The sequence below is a fragment of the Pleurodeles waltl genome, chromosome 11, assembly GCF_031143425.1.
Source record: "Pleurodeles waltl isolate 20211129_DDA chromosome 11, aPleWal1.hap1.20221129, whole genome shotgun sequence".
Taxonomy (NCBI): domain Eukaryota; kingdom Metazoa; phylum Chordata; class Amphibia; order Caudata; family Salamandridae; genus Pleurodeles; species Pleurodeles waltl.
The window spans coordinates 373316471-373338432 of record NC_090450.1 but is presented as its reverse complement, the minus strand read 5'-3'; the positions used below and the strand labels follow the sequence as shown (position 1 = coordinate 373338432).

The window sequence follows — 21962 nt, the reverse complement described above, 5'->3', positions numbered from 1 at the left end:
GCAGTCTTGCGTTTGGGACAATGGCTATGTGTAAGGAAATGCCTCCTTGGCATGGTTGCCCCCTGACTTTTTGCCTTTGCTGATGCTATGTTTACAATTGAAAGTGTGCTGAGGCCTGCTAACCAGGCCCCAGCACCAGTGTTCTTTCCCTAACCTGTACTTTTGTATCCACATTTGGCAGACCCTGGCATCCAGATAAGTCCCTTGTAACTGGTACTTCTAGTACCAAGGGCCCTGATGCCAAGGAAGGTCTCTAAGGGCTGCAGCATGTCTTATGCCACCCTGGAGACCTCTCACTCAGCACAGACACACTGCTTACCAGCTTGTGTGTGCTAGTGAGAACCAAACGAGTAAGTCGACATGGCACTCCCCTCAGGGTGCCATGCCAGCCTCTCACTGCCTATGCAGTATAGGTAAGACACCCCTCTAGCAGGCCTTACAGCCCTAAGGCAGGGTGCACTATACCATAGGTGAGGGTACCAGTGCATGAGCATGGTACCCCTACAGTGTCTAAACAAAACCTTAGACATTGTAAGTGCAGGGTAGCCATAAGAGTATATGGTCTGGGAGTCTGTCAAACACGAACTCCACAGCACCATAATGGCTACACTGAAAACTGGGAAGTTTGGTATCAAACTTCTCAGCACAATAAATGCACACTGATGCCAGTGTACATTTTATTGTAAAATACACCACAGAGGGCACCTTAGAGGTGCCCCCTGAAACTTAACCAACTATCTGTGTAGGCTGACTGGTTCCAGCAGCCTGCCACACTAGAGACATGTTGCTGGCCCCATGGGGAGAGTGCCTTTGTCACTCTGAGGCCAGTAACAAAGCCTGCACTGGGTGGAGATGCTAACACCTCCCCCAGGCAGGAGCTGTAACACCTGGCGGTGAGCCTCAAAGGCTCACCCCTTTGTCACTGCCCAGCAGAGCACTCCAGCTTAGTAGAGTTGCCCGCCCCCTCCGGCCACGGCCCCCACTTTTGGCGGCAAGGCTGGAGGGAACAAAGAAAGCAACAAGGAGGAGTCACTGGCCAGTCAGGACAGCCCCTAAGGTGTCCTGAGCTGAAGTGACTCTAACTTTTAGAAATCCTCCATCTTGCAGATGGAGGATTCCCCCAATAGGGTTAGGATTGTGACCCCCTCCCCTTGGGAGGAGGCACAAAGAGGGTGTACCCACCCTCAGGGCTAGTAGCCATTGGCTACTAACCCCCCAGACCTAAACACGCCCTTAAATTTAGTATTTAAGGGCTACCCTGAACCCTAGAAAATTAGATTCCTGCAACTACAAGAAGAAGGACTGCCTAGCTGAAAACCCCTGCAGAGGAAGACCAGAAGACAACTGCCTTGGCTCCAGAAACTCACCGGCCTGTCTCCTGCCTTCCAAAGATCCTGCTCCAGCGACGCCTTCCAAAGGGACCAGCGACCTCGACATCCTCTGAGGACTGCCCCTGCTTCGAAAAGACAAGAAACTCCCGAGGACAGCGGACCTGCTCCAAGAAAAGCTGCAACTTTGTTTCCAGCAGCTTTAAAGAACCCTGCAAGCTCCCCGCAAGAAGCGTGAGACTTGCAACACTGCACCCGGCGACCCCGACTCGGCTGGTGGAGAACCGACACCTCAGGAGGGACCCCAGGACTACTCTGATACTGTGAGTACCAAAACCTGTCCCCCCTGAGCCCCCACAGCGCCGCCTGCAGAGGGAATCCCGAGGCTTCCCCTGACCGCGACTCTTTGAACCTAAAGTCCCGACGCCTGGGAGAGACCCTGCACCCGCAGCCCCCAGGACCTGAAGGACCGGACTTTCACTGGAGAAGTGACCCCCAGGAGTCCCTCTCCCTTGCCCAAGTGGAGGTTTCCCCGAGGAACCCCCCCCTTGCCTGCCTGCAGCGCTGAAGAGATCCCGAGATCTCTCATAGACTAACATTGCAAACCCGACGCTTGTTTCTACACTGCACCCGGCCGCCCCCGCGCTGCTGAGGGTGAAATTTCTGTGTGGACTTGTGTCCCCCCCGGTGCCCTACAAAACCCCCCTGGTCTGCCCTCCGAAGACGCGGGTACTTACCTGCAAGCAGACCGGAACCGGGGCACCCCCTTCTCTCCATTCTAGCCTATGTGTTTTGGGCACCACTTTGAACTCTGCACCTGACCGGCCCTGAGCTGCTGGTGTGGTGACTTTGGGGTTGCTCTGAACCCCCAACGGTGGGCTACCTTGGACCAAGAACTAAGCCCTGTAAGTGTCTTACTTACCTGGTTAACCTAACAAATACTTACCTCCCCTAGGAACTGTGAAAATTGCACTAAGTGTCCACTTTTAAAACAGCTATTTGTGAATAACTTGAAAAGTATACATGCAATTTTGATGATTTGAAGTTCCTAAAGTACTTACCTGCAATACCTTTCGAATGAGATATTACATGTAGAATTTGAACCTGTGGTTCTTAAAATAAACTAAGAAAAGATATTTTTCTATATAAAAACCTATTGGCTGGATTTGTCTCTGAGTGTGTGTACCTCATTTATTGTCTTGTGTATGTACAACAAATGCTTAACACTACTCCTTGGATAAGCCTACTGCTCGACCACACTACCACAAAATAGAGCATTAGTATTATCTATTTTTACCACTATTTTACCTCTAAGGGGAACCCTTGGACTCTGTGCATGCTATTCCTTACTTTGAAATAGCACATACAGAGCCAACTTCCTACACTATGCATGAGGACATCATGCCTAGGAGTTGTAAAATCATCTTTGCTTGTATGGTTTGTGTTGGATACATGCGTTGTATGATCTTGTTGAAATTTTGTATTCTTTGTGGGCTTGGAGTGGCTATTCCTTTTGTTGTGTCTATTATGGCTCCCAGGTATTGTTGTACTTTGCACGGCAAAATGTTGGATTTTGCAAAGTTGACGGTGAAGCCTAGCTTGTAGAGGGTTTGTATGATTTGATTTGTGTGTTGTAAGCACTTTGTTAGGGAATTGGTTTTGATTAGCCAGTCGTCTAGATACGGGAATACATGTATTTGCTGCCTTCTGATGTGTGCAGCCACTACTGCTAGACATTTTGTAAAGACTCTTGGTGCGGTTGTTAAACCAAAAGGCAATACTTTGAATTGGTAATGTATTCCTTTAGATACGAACCGTAGGTACTTTCTGTGCGATGGATGTATTGGTATATGGAAATACGCGTCTTTGAGGTCTAAGGTTGTCATGTAGTCCTGTAGTTTTAGCAATGGTAACACTTCTTGTAGCGTGACCATGTGAAAGTGGTCTGATTTGATGTAGGTGTTTAGTATTCTGAGGTCTAGGATTGGTCTCAGTGTTTTGTCCTTTTTTGGTATTAAGAAGTACAGGGAATAGACTCCTGTGTTTGTTTGTGCGTTTGGTACTAATTCGATTGCATTCTTTTGCAATAGTGCTTGAACTTCTATTTCCAGAAGTTCTGAATGTTGTTTTGATAATTTCTGTGCTTTTGGTGGTATGTTTGGAGGGAATTTTAGGAATTCTATGCAATAACCATGTTGGATAATTGCTAAGACCCAAGTGTCTGTAGTTATTTCCTCCCATGCTTTGTAATAATGACCTATTCTTCCCCCCACTGGTGTTGTGTGGAGGGGGTGAGTGACATCTGAGTCACTGCTTGGTTGTAGGGGTTTTGGGGCTTTGAAATTTTCCTCTATTCCTAGGGAATTGCCCTCCTCTGTATTGGCCCCGAAAACCTCCCCTGTACTGTCCCTGGTAGCTGGACGGTGTTGCTTGCGAGGTGCTGGCTTGTGTGGCCTGACCCTGAAACCCCCCTCTAAAGGGTGTCTTGCAGAAGGTGCTATAGGTTCCTCTGCTCTGCGGGGAGTAGAGTGCGCCCATGGCTTTAGCAGTGTCAGTGTCTTTCTTTAGTTTTTCGATTGCCGTGTCCACTTCTGGTCCGAACAGTTGTTTTTCGTTGAATGGCATATTGAGCACTGCCTGCTGTATCTCTGGTTTGAACCCAGCCGTTCTCAGCCATGCGTGCCTTCTAATGGTCACAGATGTATTAATTGTTCTTGCAGCTGTGTCTGCTGCGTCCATTGAGGAACGTATCTGGTTATTTGATATGTTCTGTCCTTCCTCAACCACCTGCTTTGCCCTCTTTTGTAGGTCTTTGGGGAGATGCTCGATGAGGTGTTGCATCTCATCCCAATGGGCTCTGTCATAGCGCGCAAGTAGTGCTTGAGAGTTAGCGATGCGCCACTGGTTTGCAGCTTGTACTGCGACTCTTTTTCCAGCTGCATCGAACTTGCGGCTCTCTTTATCTGGGGGTGGTGCATCCCCAGATGTGTGGGAGTTGGCTCTTTTCCGAGCTGCTCCTACTACGACGGAATCTGGTGGCAGCTGTGTGGTGATGAAAACAGGGTCTGTAGGAGGTGCCTTATATTTCTTGTCCACCCTTGGCGTTATTGCCCTACTTTTGACCGGCTCCTTGAAGATTTCCTTTGCGTGCCGAAGCATACCTGGCAGCATAGGCAGGCTTTGGTAGGAGGTGTGGGTGGAGGAGAGGGTGTTGAATAAAAAGTCATCCTCGACTTGTTCTGAGTGGAGGTTCACGTTGTGGAATTGTGCTGCTCTAGCCACCACTTGAGAATATGCTGTGCTGTCTTCTGGTGGTGAGGGCTTTGATGGATATGCCTCCGGACTGTTGTCCGACACTGGGGCGTCATATAAGTCCCAAGCGTCTTGATCCTGGTCACCTTGGCTCATGGTGGTGTGAGCCGGGGAATGTGACGGAGTTTGTGCTGGTGAGACGTTAATGACAGGTGGAGGAGAGGGTGGCGGAGTCACTTTTTTCACCATTTTTGTTTGTGGCGCCTGGTCTATTTGAAACTCCAGTCTCCTCTTTCTCCTAATAGGGGGAAGGGTGCTTATTTTTCCTGTTCCCTGCTGTATGAAAATACGCTTTTGCGTGTGGTCCACTTCGGTGGATTGCAGCTCTTCCTCAAACCTATGCTTTCGCATCTGAGAGGACAGTGATTGCTCCTCTGTATAAGAGCCTGGACCTGGGTCGGTTACGGGTTGTTTCGGCACCGAAACCCTGTTTGTATCTTTTTTCGGCTCCGAGGTGGCTTTTTTCTTTTTTGGAGTCGAAACCTCTCGGCGTCGATCCTCGTCGGTGCCGCTGTCTCGGCATCGAGCCGTTTCCACACCGCTATCGCGGTGTCGTTGCTTGTCTCCAGCACTTTCTCGATCCCGAGAAGGCTGTGTGCCAGTGTCTCGACCGGAGTCGGACGATCTCGGCACCGTTTGGGCCTTTTTCGGTGCCGATGGTCAGTCACCGAATTTATGGGTGGAGCCATGGCCTGGTGGCAGTGGCGTCCCCTGGGCCTTGTCACTTCTTTGATGTGTTGTTTTCGACGTCTTACTCACGGTTCTTTGATCGTCGAATTCTTAGGAGTCCGATTCGTGGATCGAAAAGGTTTCTTCTTCCTCGAACTCTCGGTGCGCTGTCGGCGTGGACGCCATCTGAAGTCTCCTGGCTCGACGGTCACGGAGTGTCTTTCGGGACCGGAACGCACGACAGGCCTCGCAAGTCTCCTCACTGTGCTCAGGTGACAGGCACAGGTTACAGACCAAATGTTGGTCTGTATAGGGGTATTTGTTGTGGCATTTGGGACAAAAACGGAACGGGGTCCGTTCCATCGGCGTTGTTCTACACGCGGTCGGGCCGACCAGGCCCCGACGGGGGATCGAAACTACCCCGAAGGGCACCGGAGCGCGTCGATCTTCGATGCAGTGTTGAATCTGACTACGCCGATCCCGAACGCAACAATACCGACGAAAATCTTCCGATATTTACTAACTTTCCGTTCCGAAACTCGGAGCGACAGGAACACGTCCGAACCCGATGGCGGAAAGAAAACAAATCGAAGATGGAGTCGACGCCCATGCGCAATGGAGACAGAAGGAGGAGTCACTCGGCCCGTGACTCGAAAGACTTCTTCGAAGAAAAACAACTTGTAACACTCCGACCCAACACCAGATGGCGAGCTATGCAGAACATGTGTATCTACAGCGACAGATGCCATCGAACATATATTTACAAATGTACAAAGTTGAAGATAACTTCCAAACGGCTACAGGCTCCCAGGGAGGCGGGTGGGCACATGTGAATCTGCAGCGACTAATGCCACGAACAGATGTACACTGGGTAAGTGACATTTTCAGTTCGATGGCATGTGTAGCTGCAGATACACATGTTGTGCATAGACTAGTAAGCAGTTATCTCCCCAAAAGCGGTGGCTCAGCCTGTAGGAGTGGAAGTAGTCTGAAATAAAGTTCTTAGTACGGCTTGACCTACTGTGGCTTGTTGTGCGGACAGCACGTCTACACAGTAGTGCTTAGTAAATGAGTCAGGCGTAGACCATGTGGCTGCCTTACATATCTCGTGCATTGGAATATTCCCTAGGAAGGCCATGCTAGCGCCTTTCTTTCGGGTTGAGTGTGCCCTTGGTGTAATGGGCAGCTCCCTTTTTGCTTTAAGGTAGCAGATTTGGATGCACTTAACTATCCATCTGGCTATACCCTGTTTTGATATTGGGTTTCCGGTATGAGGTTTTTGGAATGCAATAAACAGTTGTTTAGTTTTTCTGATGTCTTTTGTTCTGTCAATGTAGTACATTAGTGCTCTTCTGATGTCTAATGTATGTAGTGCCCTTTCAGCTACCGAGTCTGGTTGTGGGAAGAACACTGGTAGTTCTACCGTTTGATTTAAGTGGAACGGTGAAATAACCTTTGGTAGAAATTTAGGATTGGTTCTTAGGACTACCTTATTTTTGTGTATTTGGATAAAAGGTTCTTGTATTGTAAACGCCTGAATTTCACTTATTCTTCTTAGAGATGTGATGGCGATGAGAAATGCAACTTTCCAGGTTAGGAATTGTATTTCGCAAGAATGTATGGGTTCAAAAGGTGGACCCATGAGTCTTGTTAAGACAATGTTGAGGTTCCATGAAGGAACGGGTGGTGTCCTTGGTGGTATAATTCTTTTGAGGCCTTCCATAAACGCTTTAATGACAGGTATCCTAAATAGTGAAGTTGAATGGGTAATCTGCAGGTATGCAGATATTGCTGCAAGGTGTATTTTAATGGAAGAGAAGGCCAGGTTCGATTTTTGTAAGTGTAGTAAGTAACCCACTACATCCTTTGGAGATGCGTGTAATGGTTGAATTTGATTATGATGGCAGTAGCAAACAAACCTTTTCCATTTGCTTGCATAGCAGTGTCTAGTGGATGGTCTTCTAGCTTGCTTTATGACTTCCATACATTCTTGTGTGAGGTTTAAGTGTCCGAATTCTAGGATTTCAGGAGCCAGATTGCTAGATTCAGCGATGCTGGGTTTGGATGCCTGATCTGTTGTTTGTGTTGTGATAACAGATCTGGCCTGTTGGGCAACTTGACGTGGGGTACTACTGATAGGTCTAGCAGTGTTGTGTACCAAGGTTGCCTTGCCCATGTTGGTGCTATCAGTATGAGTTTGAGTTTGTTTTGACTCAATTTGTTTACTAGATATGGAAGGAGAGGGGGAAAAGCGTACGCAAATATCCCTGACCAGTTCATCCATAGGGCATTGCCTTGAGACTGCCTGTGTGGGTATCTGGACGCAAAGTTTTGGCATTTTGCGTTCTCCTTTGTTGCAAATAAGTCTATTTGAGGTGTTCCCCAAAGTTTGAAGTAAGTGTTTAGAATTTGGGGGTGAATTTCCCATTCGTGGACCTGTTGGTGATCTCGAGAGAGATTGTCTGCAAGTTGATTCTGGATCCCTGGAATAAACTGTGCTATTAGGCGAATGTGGTTGTGAATTGCCCATTGCCATATTTTTTGTGCCAGAAGGCACAGCTGTGTCGAGTGTGTCCCCCCCCGTTTGTTTAGATAATACATTGTTGTCATGTTGTCTGTTTTGACAAGAATGTACTTGTGGGTTATGATGGGTTGGAATGCTTTTAACGCTAGGAAAACTGCTAGCAGTTCGAGGTGATTTATATGCAGCTTTGTTTGATGTACGTCCCATTGTCCTTGGATGCTGTGTTGATTGAGGTGTGCTCCCCACCCTGTCATGGAAGCATCTGTTGTTATCACGTATTGTGGCACTGGGTCTTGGAAAGGCCGCCCTTTGTTTAAATTTATACTGTTCCACCATAGAAGCGAGATGTATGTTTGGCGGTCTATCAACACCAGATCTAGAAGGTGACCCTGTGCTTGTTACCATTGTGATGCTAGGCACTGTTGTAAGGGCCTTATGTGCAGTCTTGCGTTTGGGACAATGGCTATGCATGAGGACATCATGCCTAGGAGTTGTAATACCATCTTTGCCTGTATTTTTTGTGTTGGATACATGGTTTGTATAACTTTTAGGAAATTTTGAACCCTTTGTGGACTTGGAGTGGCTATTCCCCTTGTTGTGTCTATTGTTGCTCCTAGGTATTGCTGTACTTTGCACGGCAGAATGTGTGATTTTGCATAGTTGACGGAGAAACCGAGTTTGGAGAGGGTTTGTATGACCTGATCTGTGTGGTGTGAACACTTTGTCAGTGAGTTGGTCTTGATTAGCCAATCGTCTAGATACGGGAATACGTGTATTTGCTGCCTTCTGATGTGTGCAGCTACTACTGTTAGGCATTTTGTGAAGACTCTTGGTGCAGTTGTTATACCGAACGGCAATACTTTGAATTGGTAATGTATTCCTTTGAATACGAACCTTAGGTATTTCCTGTGCAAGGGATGTACCGGTATGTGGAAATACGCGTCTTTGAGATCTAAGGTTGTCATGTAGTCTTGTTGCTTTAGCAACGGTAACACTTCTTGTAGCGTGACCATGTGAAAGTGTTCTGATTTGATGTAGGTGTTTAGTGTTCTGAGATCTAGGATTGGTCTCAGTGTTTTGTCCTTTTTTGGTATTAGAAAGTACTTTAGTAAACTCCTGTGTTTATTTGTGTACCTGGTACCAGTTCTATTGCGTTCTTTTGCAATAATGCTTGAACTTCTATTTCCAGAAGGTCTGAATGCTGTTTTGATATATTCTGTGTTTTTGGTGGTATGTTTGGAGGGATTTTGAGAAATTCTATGCAATAACCATGTTGGATAATTGCTAGGACCCAAGTGTCTGTTGTTATTTCCTCCCAAGCTTGGTAATACTGACTTATTCTTCCCCCCACTGGTGTTGTGTGGAGGGGATGAGTGACCTGTGAGTCACTGTTTGGTTGAAGGTGTTTTTGGGCTTTGAAATTTTCCCCTGTTTCTAGGGAATTGTCCTCCTCTGTACTGGCCCCGAAAACCTCCCCTTTGGTACTGTCCCTGGTAGGTAGACGGTGTTGAATGTGAGGTACTGGCTTGTGTGGCCTGACCCCGAAACCCCCCTCTGAAGGTTGTTTTGCGGAAGGTGCCGAAAGTGCCTCTTCCCTGCGGGGAATAGAGTGCGCCCATGGCCTTGGCAGTGTCAGTGTCCTTTTTTTAGCTTCTCAATTGCCGTGTCCACTTCAGGTCCGAACAATTGTTGCTCATTGAATGGCATATTGAGCACCGCTTGCTGTATCTCCGGTTTAAAGCCAGATGTTCGTAGCCACGCGTGCCTTCTTATGGTTACTGCTGTGTTAATTGTCCTTGCAGCTGTGTCCGCTGCATCCATAGAGGAGCGTATTTGGTTATTGGAGATGTTTTGTCCCTCCTCAACCACCTGTTTCGCCCTTTTTTGTAAATCTTTGGGTAGATGCTCGATGAGGTGCTGCATCTCGTCCCAATGGGCTCTGTCATATCGCACTAGGAGCGCTTGAGAGTTAGCGATGCGCCACTGGTTTGCAGCTTGTACTGCGACCCTTTTTCCGGCTGCGTCGAATTTGCGGCTTTCTTTATCCGGGGGTGGTGCATCGCCTGATGTGTGAGAGTTGGCTTTCTTGCGAGCTGCCCCTACTACAACTGAATCTGGTGGCAGTTGTGAGGTGATGAAAGCAGGGTCTGTGGGCGGTGCTTTATATTTCTTTTCCACCCTTGGTGTTATTGCTCTACTCTTGACAGGCTCTTTGAAGATTTGCTTTGCGTGCCTTAGCATTCCTGGGAACATAGGCAGGCTCTGGTAGTTGCTATGGGTGGAGGAGAGGGTGTTGAAAAGGAAGTCATCCTCGACAGGTTCCGAGTGTAGCGACACGTTATGGAACTCTGCTGCCCTAGCTACCACCTGTGAATACGCTGTGCTGTCCTCTGGTGGTGAGGGCTTGGTAGGATACGCCTCCGGACTGTTGTCTGACACTGGGGCGTCGTATAGGTCCCAAGCGTCCTGGTCATCTTGGCTCATGGTGGTGTGAGCCGGTGAGTGTGACGGAGTCTGTGCCGGTGATATGTGAGTTACAGGTGGAGGAGAGGGTGGTGGAGTTACCTTCTTCACCACTTTTGTTTGTGGTGCTTGTTCCTGTGTTTGGAACTCAAGTCTCCTTTTTCTCCTAATAGGGGGAAGGGTGCTGATCCTCCCTGTTCCACTCTGTATGAAGATCCGCTTTTGAGTGTGGTCCACTTCAGTGGATTGTAACTCGTTCTCGAATCTATGTCTGCGCAATTGAGAGGACAGTGATTGCTCCTCTGAATAGGAGCTGGTAGTTGGCTCGGTTGCCGGTCGTTTCGGCACCGAAACTATGTCCTTACTCGTTTTCGGCTCAGAGGCGACTTTTCTCTTTTTTGGAGTCGAAACTTCTCGGTGTCGATCCTCCTCGGTGCAGCTGTCTCTGCGTCGAGCAGCTTCGGCTCCGCTGTCTCGGCGATCTTTGTCGGCAGCACTTTCTCGGTCCCGAGATTGCTGCGTGCCTGTGTCTCGCCCCGAGTCGGACGATCTCGGCACTAGTTCGGCCTTTTTCGGTGCCGATGGGCGGTCACTGACTTCATGGGTTGAGCCATGGCCTGTTGGCAGTGGCGTCCCCTGGGCCTTGTCTGTTTTCTTGTGTGCTGGCTTCGACGTCTTACTCACTGTTTCGTGGACGTCGAATTCCTCCGAGTCCGATTCATGGATAGAGAAGGCTTCCTCTTCTTCTCCTTGTTCCTCGAACTCTCGGTGTCCTGTCGGTGTGGACGCCATCTGTAATCTTCTGGCTCACCGGTCACGGAGCGTTTTTCGGGATCGAAACGCACGACAGGCCTCACAAGTTTCTTCCTTGTGCTCGGGCGACAGGCACAGGTTACAGACCAAATGTTGGTCTGTATATGGGTATTTGTTGTGGCATTTAGGACAGAATCGGAACGGGGTCCGTTCCATCAGCCTCAATGTTACACGCGGTCGGGCCGACCAGGCCCCGACGGGGGATCGAAATTACCCCGAAGGGCTACCGGAGCTCTTCACGATTCGATGTCGATTCTATCTAACCCGATCCCGAACGCAACAATACTGACGTAATTTTCCGAATTTTTAACTATCTTTCCGTTCCGAAACCCAGAGCGAAAAGGAACACGTCCGAACCCGATGGCGGAAAGAAAACAATCGAAGATGGAGTCGACGCCCATGCGCAATGGAAGCAAAGAGGAGGAGTCCCTCGATCTCGTGACTCGAAAGACTTCTTCGAAGAAAAACAACTTGTAACACTCCGACCCAACACCAGATGGCGGGCTATGCACAACATGTGTATCTGCAGCTACACATGCCATTGAACGTGTGCGTTTCTCTGTTTTGAGGGTAGGTGGTGTTCTCTTTGACTTCGACTGCTGTTGTAGTAGTTGCTGTCTTTTCTTTTTTCTCGCTTTTGTTCATCTCTCAACGTCAACGTTTTTTTGGCACCTTTCCCACCTACGGTATCCTTTGAATGGTACCCAAGAGGATCTTTGTGCTTTGTCTTGCGTTCGGTTGGCAAGATCTTCCGCGCAGAGGCCTGCTTTTGTTTTCAGGAGTCCTTTTTTCGACTACCATTATCTCTTTCGGCTTTACCGGTCTGTGTTTTTCTTTCAGTCTTCTGCGTTTTTCAGCTTTGATGATGTTCTTTGTCGTAGGAGTTTTCTCCTTCTTCACTGGTGTTATCCTCCTCCTCACTCGACAAGCCTAAGGCCCTGCATTGGGTAGTGTGCACGCCTTTGTTTGTTTCAAGTCGTCAGTGTTTTTGTGTTAAACTCCACACAGGCCTCCCAAGGTTCAGAGTCGTGGTCGACAGGAAAGCAAAGATTAAACACCTGATGGCTGTCCCTCTGCACAAGCTTGTGGTGGGTCTGTGGGCAGAAATAGAAAGGAGTGTTCTCTATTTCACGATGCGCAGGAGTCCCCCCTGTCAAGGTATTCTCTTTTGATGACAAAGAACCTCCACCTACTTCGTTTCTTGCTTGCAGTTCGCGATATCACTTTCTTCGGTATTCCCAAGTTCTTCCCTTTGACAAAACAACACGTCCTTGCTTCTTCTTAATCCTCCTGTAGCTTAGTTGTCTTCCCAATGCATTCAGACGAAACAGCAAAAAAAAAAAAAAAAAAAAAAAAGGTTTCTAAGGAGCGCGTGTAGTGTCAGAGAAACACAGAACAACCACCAAATGATGGGGACTGTTGACGCCCAAAAAAAAAAAAAAAAAAAAAAAAAAAGCGAGAGACGGGGAAAAGGAACTAATGGAGATAAGAAATTCCAGACCCAACCTCTAGATGGCGGAGCAATGCACAGCATGTGAAACCAGAAAAATAAATAAACCACCCTACAAAACATTACTTACCCTTAACAAGTTGTATGCCGCATGTAGAAAACTAGAATTAACTGTTGTGTCTACTTCTGCCATCTAATGTGTTGCCATTTAGTGTTTGGCTCAGATGCTGCAAGCTGTTTTTGTTTGAAGAATAGGTTTTTGGACCCATGACATCCACAATGCACCAGGGCACAGACTCCCCCCCCCTCAGATTATGTTTTTTTCTCAAAGGAAGTGTAAACGCAAAGCTTTTGTGTAGCCTGTATATTGTCCAGCTAAGGAAAAAGATGTATGCAACGTGAAGTCCACATGTTTCAGATTTACCTTCTTCTGGAGAGCTCGGTAAGGCGCATGTGAATATACAGCACTATGTGCGGCAAACAGATTGTTAAATAAGACTTTTCACTTGCAACATGTATAGCTGCAGATCACAAGCAGTGCACAGACTATAAATCAGTACCCAACTACCTAAGGTGGAACAACGTTTTTAGTACAGTTTGAATGACCACGTTGCAGCTCAGCAAATTGTTGCTCATGGAATGTTCCCTAGAAGAAACACTGTGGCCCGTTCTTGCACATGGAATGCGCTCTGGGAACACAGGGAAAAGTGTGTTTGGCCTCAGCTTAGGATAACTGATCAGATTTGTTAAGCGAACACAGGGAACAAATAACTATTACGTTTACCTAATTGCACAAGCACTGCCCACGTGGTACAGTAAGCCCCTTGCTGATATTAAAGATGTGTAGTGCCCTTTCTCCAAGTTTGTGTGGCTGCGAAAAGAAACTTGGTAAGTCACCGTTTGACTAATGTGAAGTGGGTATCGAAACCTGGGATGTTTTCAGAGGACCACTATAGGAAGTACAAACATTGGCAAAGCCACTAGTTCTTGCTATAGAGGCTTTGGTAATGCTTTTAGGAGAAGCTGTATTCAATCAGTAAAAATACAAAAAGCTTTTTGCTGATGGTGTGTAGCATTGGGAGGAAAAAAAGGTGCAATGATGTGGCGGCAATTGAAGGTCACATTTTTCTGCAGGCTCACATGCATTATGAAGTGACTGATGCAGGTAACATTTCCTTCCCTCCCCCCCCCCACCCCCCCAATTGATCGAACTTTGATGGCAGACGCCACTAGAAAATGAGTGTCAAAAGTGAAATTGTTGCCTCCTATCAGCTGCAGAGAACGCTCCTCCTTTTTAAATGCCCACTCACTTGGGAAAGCAACAAAGGAGCGTGTTGGAGCAGCGGTATTAATAAAATTAAGCTGCACGCGGAGGGTGGAGGAGATAAAAAGCAGCACACAAAGGAGAAAGCAACACAGAGGGTGGAGGGAGGCACACAAGGGAGAGCGCAACACATAAGGGAGAACGCATTGTAGAGTTGGGGGCAGGGCAGCAAGAATTTGGTGTGAGGGAAGCTGGAAAACTGCACAGTTGAGAACTGCTTAACCAAAAAGAAACATTTTTTTGCCTTTGCTTACAAGCCGTCCAATCAAAAGTATGGTAAAGAAGAAATGCTCAACGAAAGAAAGACACAAGAAGAAGAAAACAACCCACTGAATAAAAAGCAAGCAAAAATGAGTGTCAATAAAACCAATTAATGGTCGGGCTGTAAGCCCCCCTGTACGTTTTTGGTTGGCCCACAATAGGTCTTTCGCAGCATAATAGGTTGTGCTAAAAAAACGATTATCTTGGACCAGTTGTGTCAGTACTTACCCATCAGTTGTAGGTTTTTTGCGCAGTATACTGGGGCGTGGTGAAGATCCTTGGGCAGGAGCGTTGTTGCTAGCAGTCGGGTTGTGGGCTGATACCATGGATGTTGCTGTTGGAGAGAATGCACTATTGCTCATAGGACTGGCGACAATGGCAGCTCCCTCGGTCAGGACTACTGCTGAAGAGGAGGTTTAAGTGAAATTAGAGGACAAAAAAAAAATCAAACAAGAGACCCAATAGAGTAAAACGCTTAGTACTGCATTGCCTTACTTAAATAACCCCCCAGACCTTCAACTTTTCCAGTACTGTACTTTCCCATGCACTGCTTTGTCAATGCACCTCATTCTTCACCTGCTTCCAAGACCAACACTGACCCTCTGAATCACAGCTTTGCCAATATAGCACTTAATGTTAATTGTACATCATTATTTGAGCCTCCTCCCACCAACCCACTCCATAGACAAGTTTGACACTAGACCTCTTTAGACTACAAAGCAGCACATATGGTACTCCTTCAATGAATAATTACTTCCTCATACCACAAATAAGCCCCCACACACTTCTGACAGATGTCATCCTTGACTTGCTGCCCCAGTTCTGCACCCTTCTAAATTGCTTTGGCAAAGTGACTCGTTCCTGATTCCATTGCTTAGATGTTACACACAAGTCTATCAATGCTTCTCAAACTCAGCCTCCTGTATTCACTATTAAGGCTCCATACACGACTGGCAAGCTAACAAATCCCATACAACAGTACCTTCTATTTAGGAACAGGGGATCAAGTAAAGCTTTAAGCCTTCACTAGAAGGTGAATAGCAGCACCTCAGGTATTCTGGTGCTAAGTACTGATAAAAGATGCCTGATGCAAACCAATGTTTAATCGAGCAGAGCAACACTGAATTCATTCTCTCCCACCCGAAGGAACTTGGATGATTGCCATTCACTGATGAACTGCAGCACCATCACACTGACTAATTAATTGGGCAGAGGGATTATTTTAATAATAACCTGAGGTTTTTGCTTCTGTTTGTGATTGCTGGGATGCAATTTGTGCCGTCTGCAGTCCTTGGGATCCCACAGATGCAACTGGGTGGAGGCCTGGCACCCCGATTGGTGCCTGCTGGATTCCTTGCGTACCAAGTGGTGATTGCTGGATCCCCTGAGTGCCAATTGGTCCAGACTGAATTCCCTGTGTACTCATTGGTGCCGGCTGGATTCCCTGGATATGCCGGGCATGAGACGTATCAACTGTCATCAACTGCATCTGATTGAGGTGAACTGTGGATGCCACCCCTACACCAGTCTGCGCATTGATAGCTGAATTCGGTGCCTGAGCAGAAACTGGGACAAGGAAACATTTTAACAATCAACAAGGGCTGGGCCTTCAATTCATCAGGATAGAGCTTAGAGAAACATGGATCATCGTAAGACACATTGAGGAAATAAACACCGATATCTCTTAGACGATTATATTCTTCTTGTAACAAAAGTACAGGTAAGAAATAAAGAAGTGTTTGCAATCTGTATCTACATTTATCCAACTAAGATATATTTTTACTCCCAGCCATATTGTCACTTACCAGGATACTGTCTGATGGTGGACACAGAACTTGTGATTGGGGTATAGGTGTGGGCAGACAACGGGTATGCAGATGGTGGGTAGGTGGGCAGAAAGTACTGAAACTGGACAGGCACAGACTGTCTAAAAACAAAACAAAAACAAAAAAATCCACAAAAATAAGGTACAGTAAAAACAGGCCATCACCAATGATGTGAGAAACTCCCTCACAAATAAAGAGCTCATCTAATGCTGTCTGTCAATGTATCTCAATAAAATGACCTAGAGCATTTGAGAAGATAACTGATAACACTTACTTCCTCAAAGCACTTCTGAACTAGAAAGGTTACTAAAATGTCAGTAACTGAGCCAAGGATGTGCATGGGTCTTAGAAATGACAGGGATTTCTTGGCTTGGTATTACTTTTGAGTGGAATCTCCAATTTGTATGAAGTTTCCTGGGGCGCAGCAATTCAGTATTTAATCATTATCAATACAGTTTACAAAAGTACTTGTGCGCTTGCTTGCTAATGTACCAGTGAACCATATTCCATTATTCCACAGTCTGATTAAAAGAAACTGCAACAATAGCCCTCTTACCGGTTCTCACTTCTACTTTCCATTGCAACCGGGTTGGGAGAGGCACGATGTCCTGATATGGGGATCAAGGTGCTCCGATCAGCTGCATAGTCAGGCTGGATACGGGGAGATGTATGGGTTATCTGCTGGGGGACCACCTTAGCTGTAAATGACAACACATCAAATTACCAAATCCCACAAATCTACTACTCAGAAAAAAAGCAGAGAACAAATATGTGCAAGATACCAATAGTAGGCTTGGAATGAGATTGGATCAAATAGAAGCTAGGATTGCACAATTCTACAGATGAACAAGCAAGGCAGAGGGAACACAGGATTCAGAAGATAGGGAAAATGCCAGTAGAGGAGATGAAGGTAAATATTTAGCGTTGTATATCCGCAAGGGAAGGATTTAGAGGGAGGAACATACCACAGGGCCAACCTTATAAGTGACAGGACCGTCACTGTTAAACTTAACTAAAAAAGGCACAAGAAAGAATCTGGAAGAAGTCCCACAACAATGGCACTCACATTTCAAGAGCTTCCCAATATCTATAAAACTACCAATAAAAAGGCAAAAAGATACCACTGCACCTTCCCCATCTCAAAAGCCACAGACCAAAACAGAGAACTACGCAACATGGTTTCTGAATTCCAAAACATCCAAATTCCAAAATGACAATGTAGGAAGTTGGCTCTGTATGTGCTATTTCAAAGTAAGGAATAGCATGCACAGAGTCCAAGGGTTCCCCTTAGAGGTAAAATAGTGGTAAAAATAGATAATACTAATGCTCTATTTTGTGGTAGTGTGGTCGAGCAATAGGCTTATCCAAGGAGTAGTGTTAAGCATTTGTTGTACATACACATAGACAATAAATGAGGTACACACACTCAGAGACAAATCCAGCCAATAGGTTTTTGTATAGAAAAATATCTTTTCTTAGTTTATTTTAAGAACCACAGGTTCAAATTCTACATGTAATATCTCATTCGAAAGGTATTGCAGGTAAGTACTTTAGGAACTTTAAATCATAAAAATTGCATGTATACTTTTCAAGTTATTGACAAATAGCTGTTTTAAAAGTGGACACAGTGCAATTTTCACAGTTCCTAGGGGAGGTAAGTTTTTGTTAGTTTTACCAGGTAAGTAAGACACTTACAGGGTTCAGTTCTTGGTCCAAGGTAGCCCACCGTTGGGGGTTCAGAGCAACCCCAAAGTCACCACACCAGCAGCTCAGGGCCGGTCAGGTGCAGAGTTCAAAGTGGTGCCCAAAACGCATAGGCTAGAATGGAGAGAAGGGGGTGCCCCGGTTCCGGTCTGCTTGCAGGTAAGTACCCGCGTCTTCGGAGGGCAGACCAGGGGGGTTTTGTAGGGCACCGGGGGGGACACAAGCCCACACAGAAATTTCACCCTCAGCAGCGCGGGGGCGGCCGGGTGCAGTGTAGAAACAAGCGTCGGGTTCGCAATGTTAGTCTATGAGAGATCTCGGGATCTCTTCAGCGCTGCAGGCAGGCAAGGGGGGGGTTCCTCGGGGAAACCTCCACTTGGGCAAGGGAGAGGGACTCCTGGGGGTCACTTCTCCAGTGAAAGTCCGGTCCTTCAGGTCCTGGGGGCTGCGGGTGCAGGGTCTCTCCCAGGCGTCGGGACTTAGGATTCAAAGAGTCGCGGTCAGGGGAAGCCTCGGGATTCCCTCTGCAGGCGGCGCTGTGGGGGCTCAGGGGGGACAGGTTTTGGTACTCACAGTATCAGAGTAGTCCTGGGGTCCCTCCTGAGGTGTCGGATCTCCACCAGCCGAGTCGGGGTCGCCGGATGCAGTGTTGCAAGTCTCACGCTTCTTGCGGGGAGCTTGCAGGGTTCTTTCAAGGCTGCTGGAAACAAAGTTGCAGCCTTTCTTGGAGCAGGTCCGCTGTCCTCGGGAGTTTCTTGTCTTTTCGAAGCAGGGGCAGTCCTCAGAGGATGTCGAGGTCGCTGGTCCCTTTGGAAGGCGTCGCTGGAGCAGGATCTTTGGAAGGCAGGAGACAGGCCGGTGAGTTTCTGGAGCCAAGGCAGTAGTCGTCTTCTGGTCTTCCTCTGCAGGGGTTTTCAGCTAGGCAGTCCTTCTTCTTGTAGTTGCAGGAATCTGATCTTCTAGGGTTCAGGGTAGCCCTTAAATACTAAATTTAAGGGCGTGTTTAGGTCTGGGGGGTTAGTAGCCAATGGCTACTAGCCCTGAGGGTGGGTACACCCTCTTTGTGCCTCCTCCCAAGGGGAGGGGGACACAATCCTAACCCTATTGGGGGAATCCTCCATCTGCAAGATGGAGGATTTCTAAAAGTCAGAGTCACCTCAGCTCAGGACACCTTAGGGGCTGTCCTGACTGGCCAGTGACTCCTCCTTGTTGCTTTCTTTGTTCCCTCCAGCCTTGCCGCCAAAAGTGGGGGCCGTGGCCGGAGGGGGCGGGCAACTCCACTAAGCTGGAGTGCCCTGCTGGGCTGTGACAAAGGGGTGAGCCTTTGAGGCTCACCGCCAGGTGTCACTGCTCCTGCCTGGGGGAGGTGTTAGCATCTCCACCCAGTGCAGGCTTTGTTACTGGCCTCAGAGTGACAAAGGCACTCTCCCCATGGGGCCAGCAACATGTCTCTGGTGTGGCAGGCTGCTGGAACTAGTCAGCCTACACAGACAGTCGGTTAAGTTTCAGGGGGCACCTCTAAGGTGCCCTCTGTGGTGTATTTTACAATAAAATGTACACTGGCATCAGTGTGCATTTATTGTGCTGAGAAGTTTGATACCAAACTTCCCAGTTTTCAGTGTAGCCATTATGGTGCTGTGGAGTTCGTGTTTGACAGACTCCCAGACCATATACTCTTATGGCTACCCTGCACTTACAATGTCTAAGGTTTTGTTTAGACACTGTAGGGGTACCATGCTCATGCACTGGTACCCTCACCTATGGTATAGTGCACCCTGCCTTAGGGCTGTAAGGCCTGCTAGAGGGGTGTCTTACCTATACTGCATAGGCAGTGAGAGGCTGGCATGGCACCCTGAGGGGAGTGCCATGTCGACTTACTCGTTTTGTCCTCACTAGCACACACAAGCTGGCAAGCAGTGTGTCTGTGCTGAGTGAGAGGTCTCCAGGGTGGCATAAGACATGCTGCAGCCCTTAGAGACCTTCCTTGGCATCAGGGCCCTTGGTACTAGAAGTACCAGTTACACGGGACTTATCTGGATGCCAGGGTCTGCCAATTGTGGATACAAAAGTACAGGTTAGGGAAAGAACATTGGTGCTGGGGCCTGGTTAGCAGGCCTCAGCACACTTTCAATTGTAAACATAGCATCAGCAAAGGCAAAAAGTCAGGGGGCAACCATGCCAAGGAGGCATTTCCTTACAGACACCTTCTCAAGTGCTATGACACTCAATAGGAAAACACTATTAAAAAAGCCATCGAACTGGAGCTACACTTGGATAAGAAAACTAAAGTAGCCACCCAAATCAATAAAAACATGAAACAAAACAATCATAATCACTCACCTTCATTCAAACTACATAGAACTTTGAAAAATGCTGCAAAGGTTTGTGGCCCAGCAAGATCATGGATCCACCCACGTCTGGCTCATATTCAGGACCATTCTCATCAATAACTCTGCAATCAAAACTGTATGAACTATAAACAATTTGATAGAAACAATTTACCTCATACCTAAAACTCTTCCAAAAAAACAGGCCTCTAACTAAACTCCCTCCTCTTAAAATGACCAGCCACTAAATAATGGAACATTTTTAAACTTAATGATTTAAAAAGTAGCCTTGCGACCACTAACTAGACTCACTGAAAAAACAACCATCTCCCTCACCAGAACACCAAGGCAGCTTCGTTTGCAACATGATATACTACAGTGAGTTCAAAGGGAGCGGTGACAATCTATTCTTTACCTTCAACACTATTCACTCTACAGTTCAGAGCCCTGACATAACTAGTACAAGAACGGTCCTCAAGTAAATTACTTTGTTCCAACATGACAGATTCCTTATCTCACTTCACCTCAGTATCATTCAATTCCACAGTTTGTTCACCTCAAGGCTCCAGCACCGGATGTCTCTTCTTCAACATTTACCTCAGCCCTGAACCAGATCTAATCTGTCCCTTCAACCTCAACTGTTATTATCATCATACTTAAGCTTTCCAAATTCATACAGCCATGACTCCTGCTCATATTGAAAAGGACTTTCATCAGTCAAACAATGGATTACATTGAACCATGACAATCAAAACCTGTCTAAATCCAAAATAACGTGCCATATGGATCAAACACTATTTGCCAGCAATAACTCAGAAAAAGTAAACAGGTTTTCAACGTTACCATTGCTACATTTCTGCCAAAAAAAGGCCAAGCCATCATCTTCCCTTGTGCTCTTACCTAAACTATGCCAACAGCCTAAAGCTTGGAGACCTGATGTTACTGGCAAACGTTAATACAAGCACAGAATGCTGCTACAAGACTCACACTCCGTGTCCCTATTCAGACTTGCATCGCACAAGGACTAAGATCATCACACCGGTTGTCGTTAGAAAGATGCATCTCATTAAAAGAAATGTGCATAGCACACTGCACTGAGGAAAATTAGTCGGATTCTATGGTTTGGTCAAGCTAAGACTAGGCACCGATAGACGAGCAAGACCCCTAAACTGTTTAAGAGGACCTCTTTTGACAGCACCATTGTACAAAAGACTGCAAACAAGGAACGCCATTCTCTTCTCACGAAGTGAAAAAAATTAACACGATTCTTCAAAGAGTAAGACTAATACACAATCATTTAGAGTTTTAGAGGGCTTAAAAACCTGGCTCTTCCCATAAGCATAATCACACAACAAAAATGGCAGGTAACGTCAGGAACTAGTACTGCGCAATTGCTTCTATTCACACAATCCTCTGCAACACAACCTGCTTATGCACAGCCTCCTATTCATTGTCCCATGTTTGAAGTATGTGACAAAATACATCCCTCACCATTTCAGTAGCAAACCCTGAAAGGACGACAGGAATCAGATTCCCAGTGGAAGTACTTTGCGTCCTCGCCAGGGATAGAACACTCTATAAATGCTACACTACAATCAAGTATAAAAACAGTTTATCACTCACCAACAGGGATGTTTGAGGTAGTCACGGCTGTGGCATGAGAAGAGTGGGAGGGCATCGTCATGGTAACAATACTGCTAGTGGGTACTTGTGTATGAGACAAAGAACCTGAAAACAAGAAGAAAAAACAAATATATTTTCCTCAGGAATTGAGATCCACCATTTCACATCCAGAGTCAGATGTACCACTAGAACAATATCATTAGATCCTAGTTCACCAAGTGATCCTTTTCCGGTATTCTATGCTTTCAGGTTGCTGACTAAGCATGTGATCCATATTCAGAATAATTACAAGCCATACGTTTTTATAGCTCTGGATAAAGACTACCAGCACTCAAGTA

General features: G+C 46.8%; 1 protein-coding gene across 4 annotated transcripts in view; it reads right to left on the bottom strand.

The window, feature by feature from the left end:
* Window positions 1-21962, bottom strand: part of SAP130 (Sin3A associated protein 130) — a 1096728-nt gene that overhangs the window by 801019 nt on the left and 273747 nt on the right. For 2 of the 4 annotated variants that reach the window (XM_069213674.1, XM_069213673.1), the window contains exons 10-14: window positions 21625-21729; window positions 16527-16668; window positions 15950-16071; window positions 15378-15710; window positions 14373-14547 (exon numbers count right to left, since the gene is read on the bottom strand). In XM_069213674.1, the coding sequence (XP_069069775.1) occupies window positions 14373-14547; window positions 15378-15710; window positions 15950-16071; window positions 16527-16668; window positions 21625-21729 (877 nt within the window). The remainder of the gene's footprint in view (window positions 1-14372; window positions 14548-15377; window positions 15711-15949; window positions 16072-16526; window positions 16669-21624; window positions 21730-21962) is intronic. The other 2 variants (XM_069213675.1, XM_069213676.1) reach the window with 1 other exon arrangement.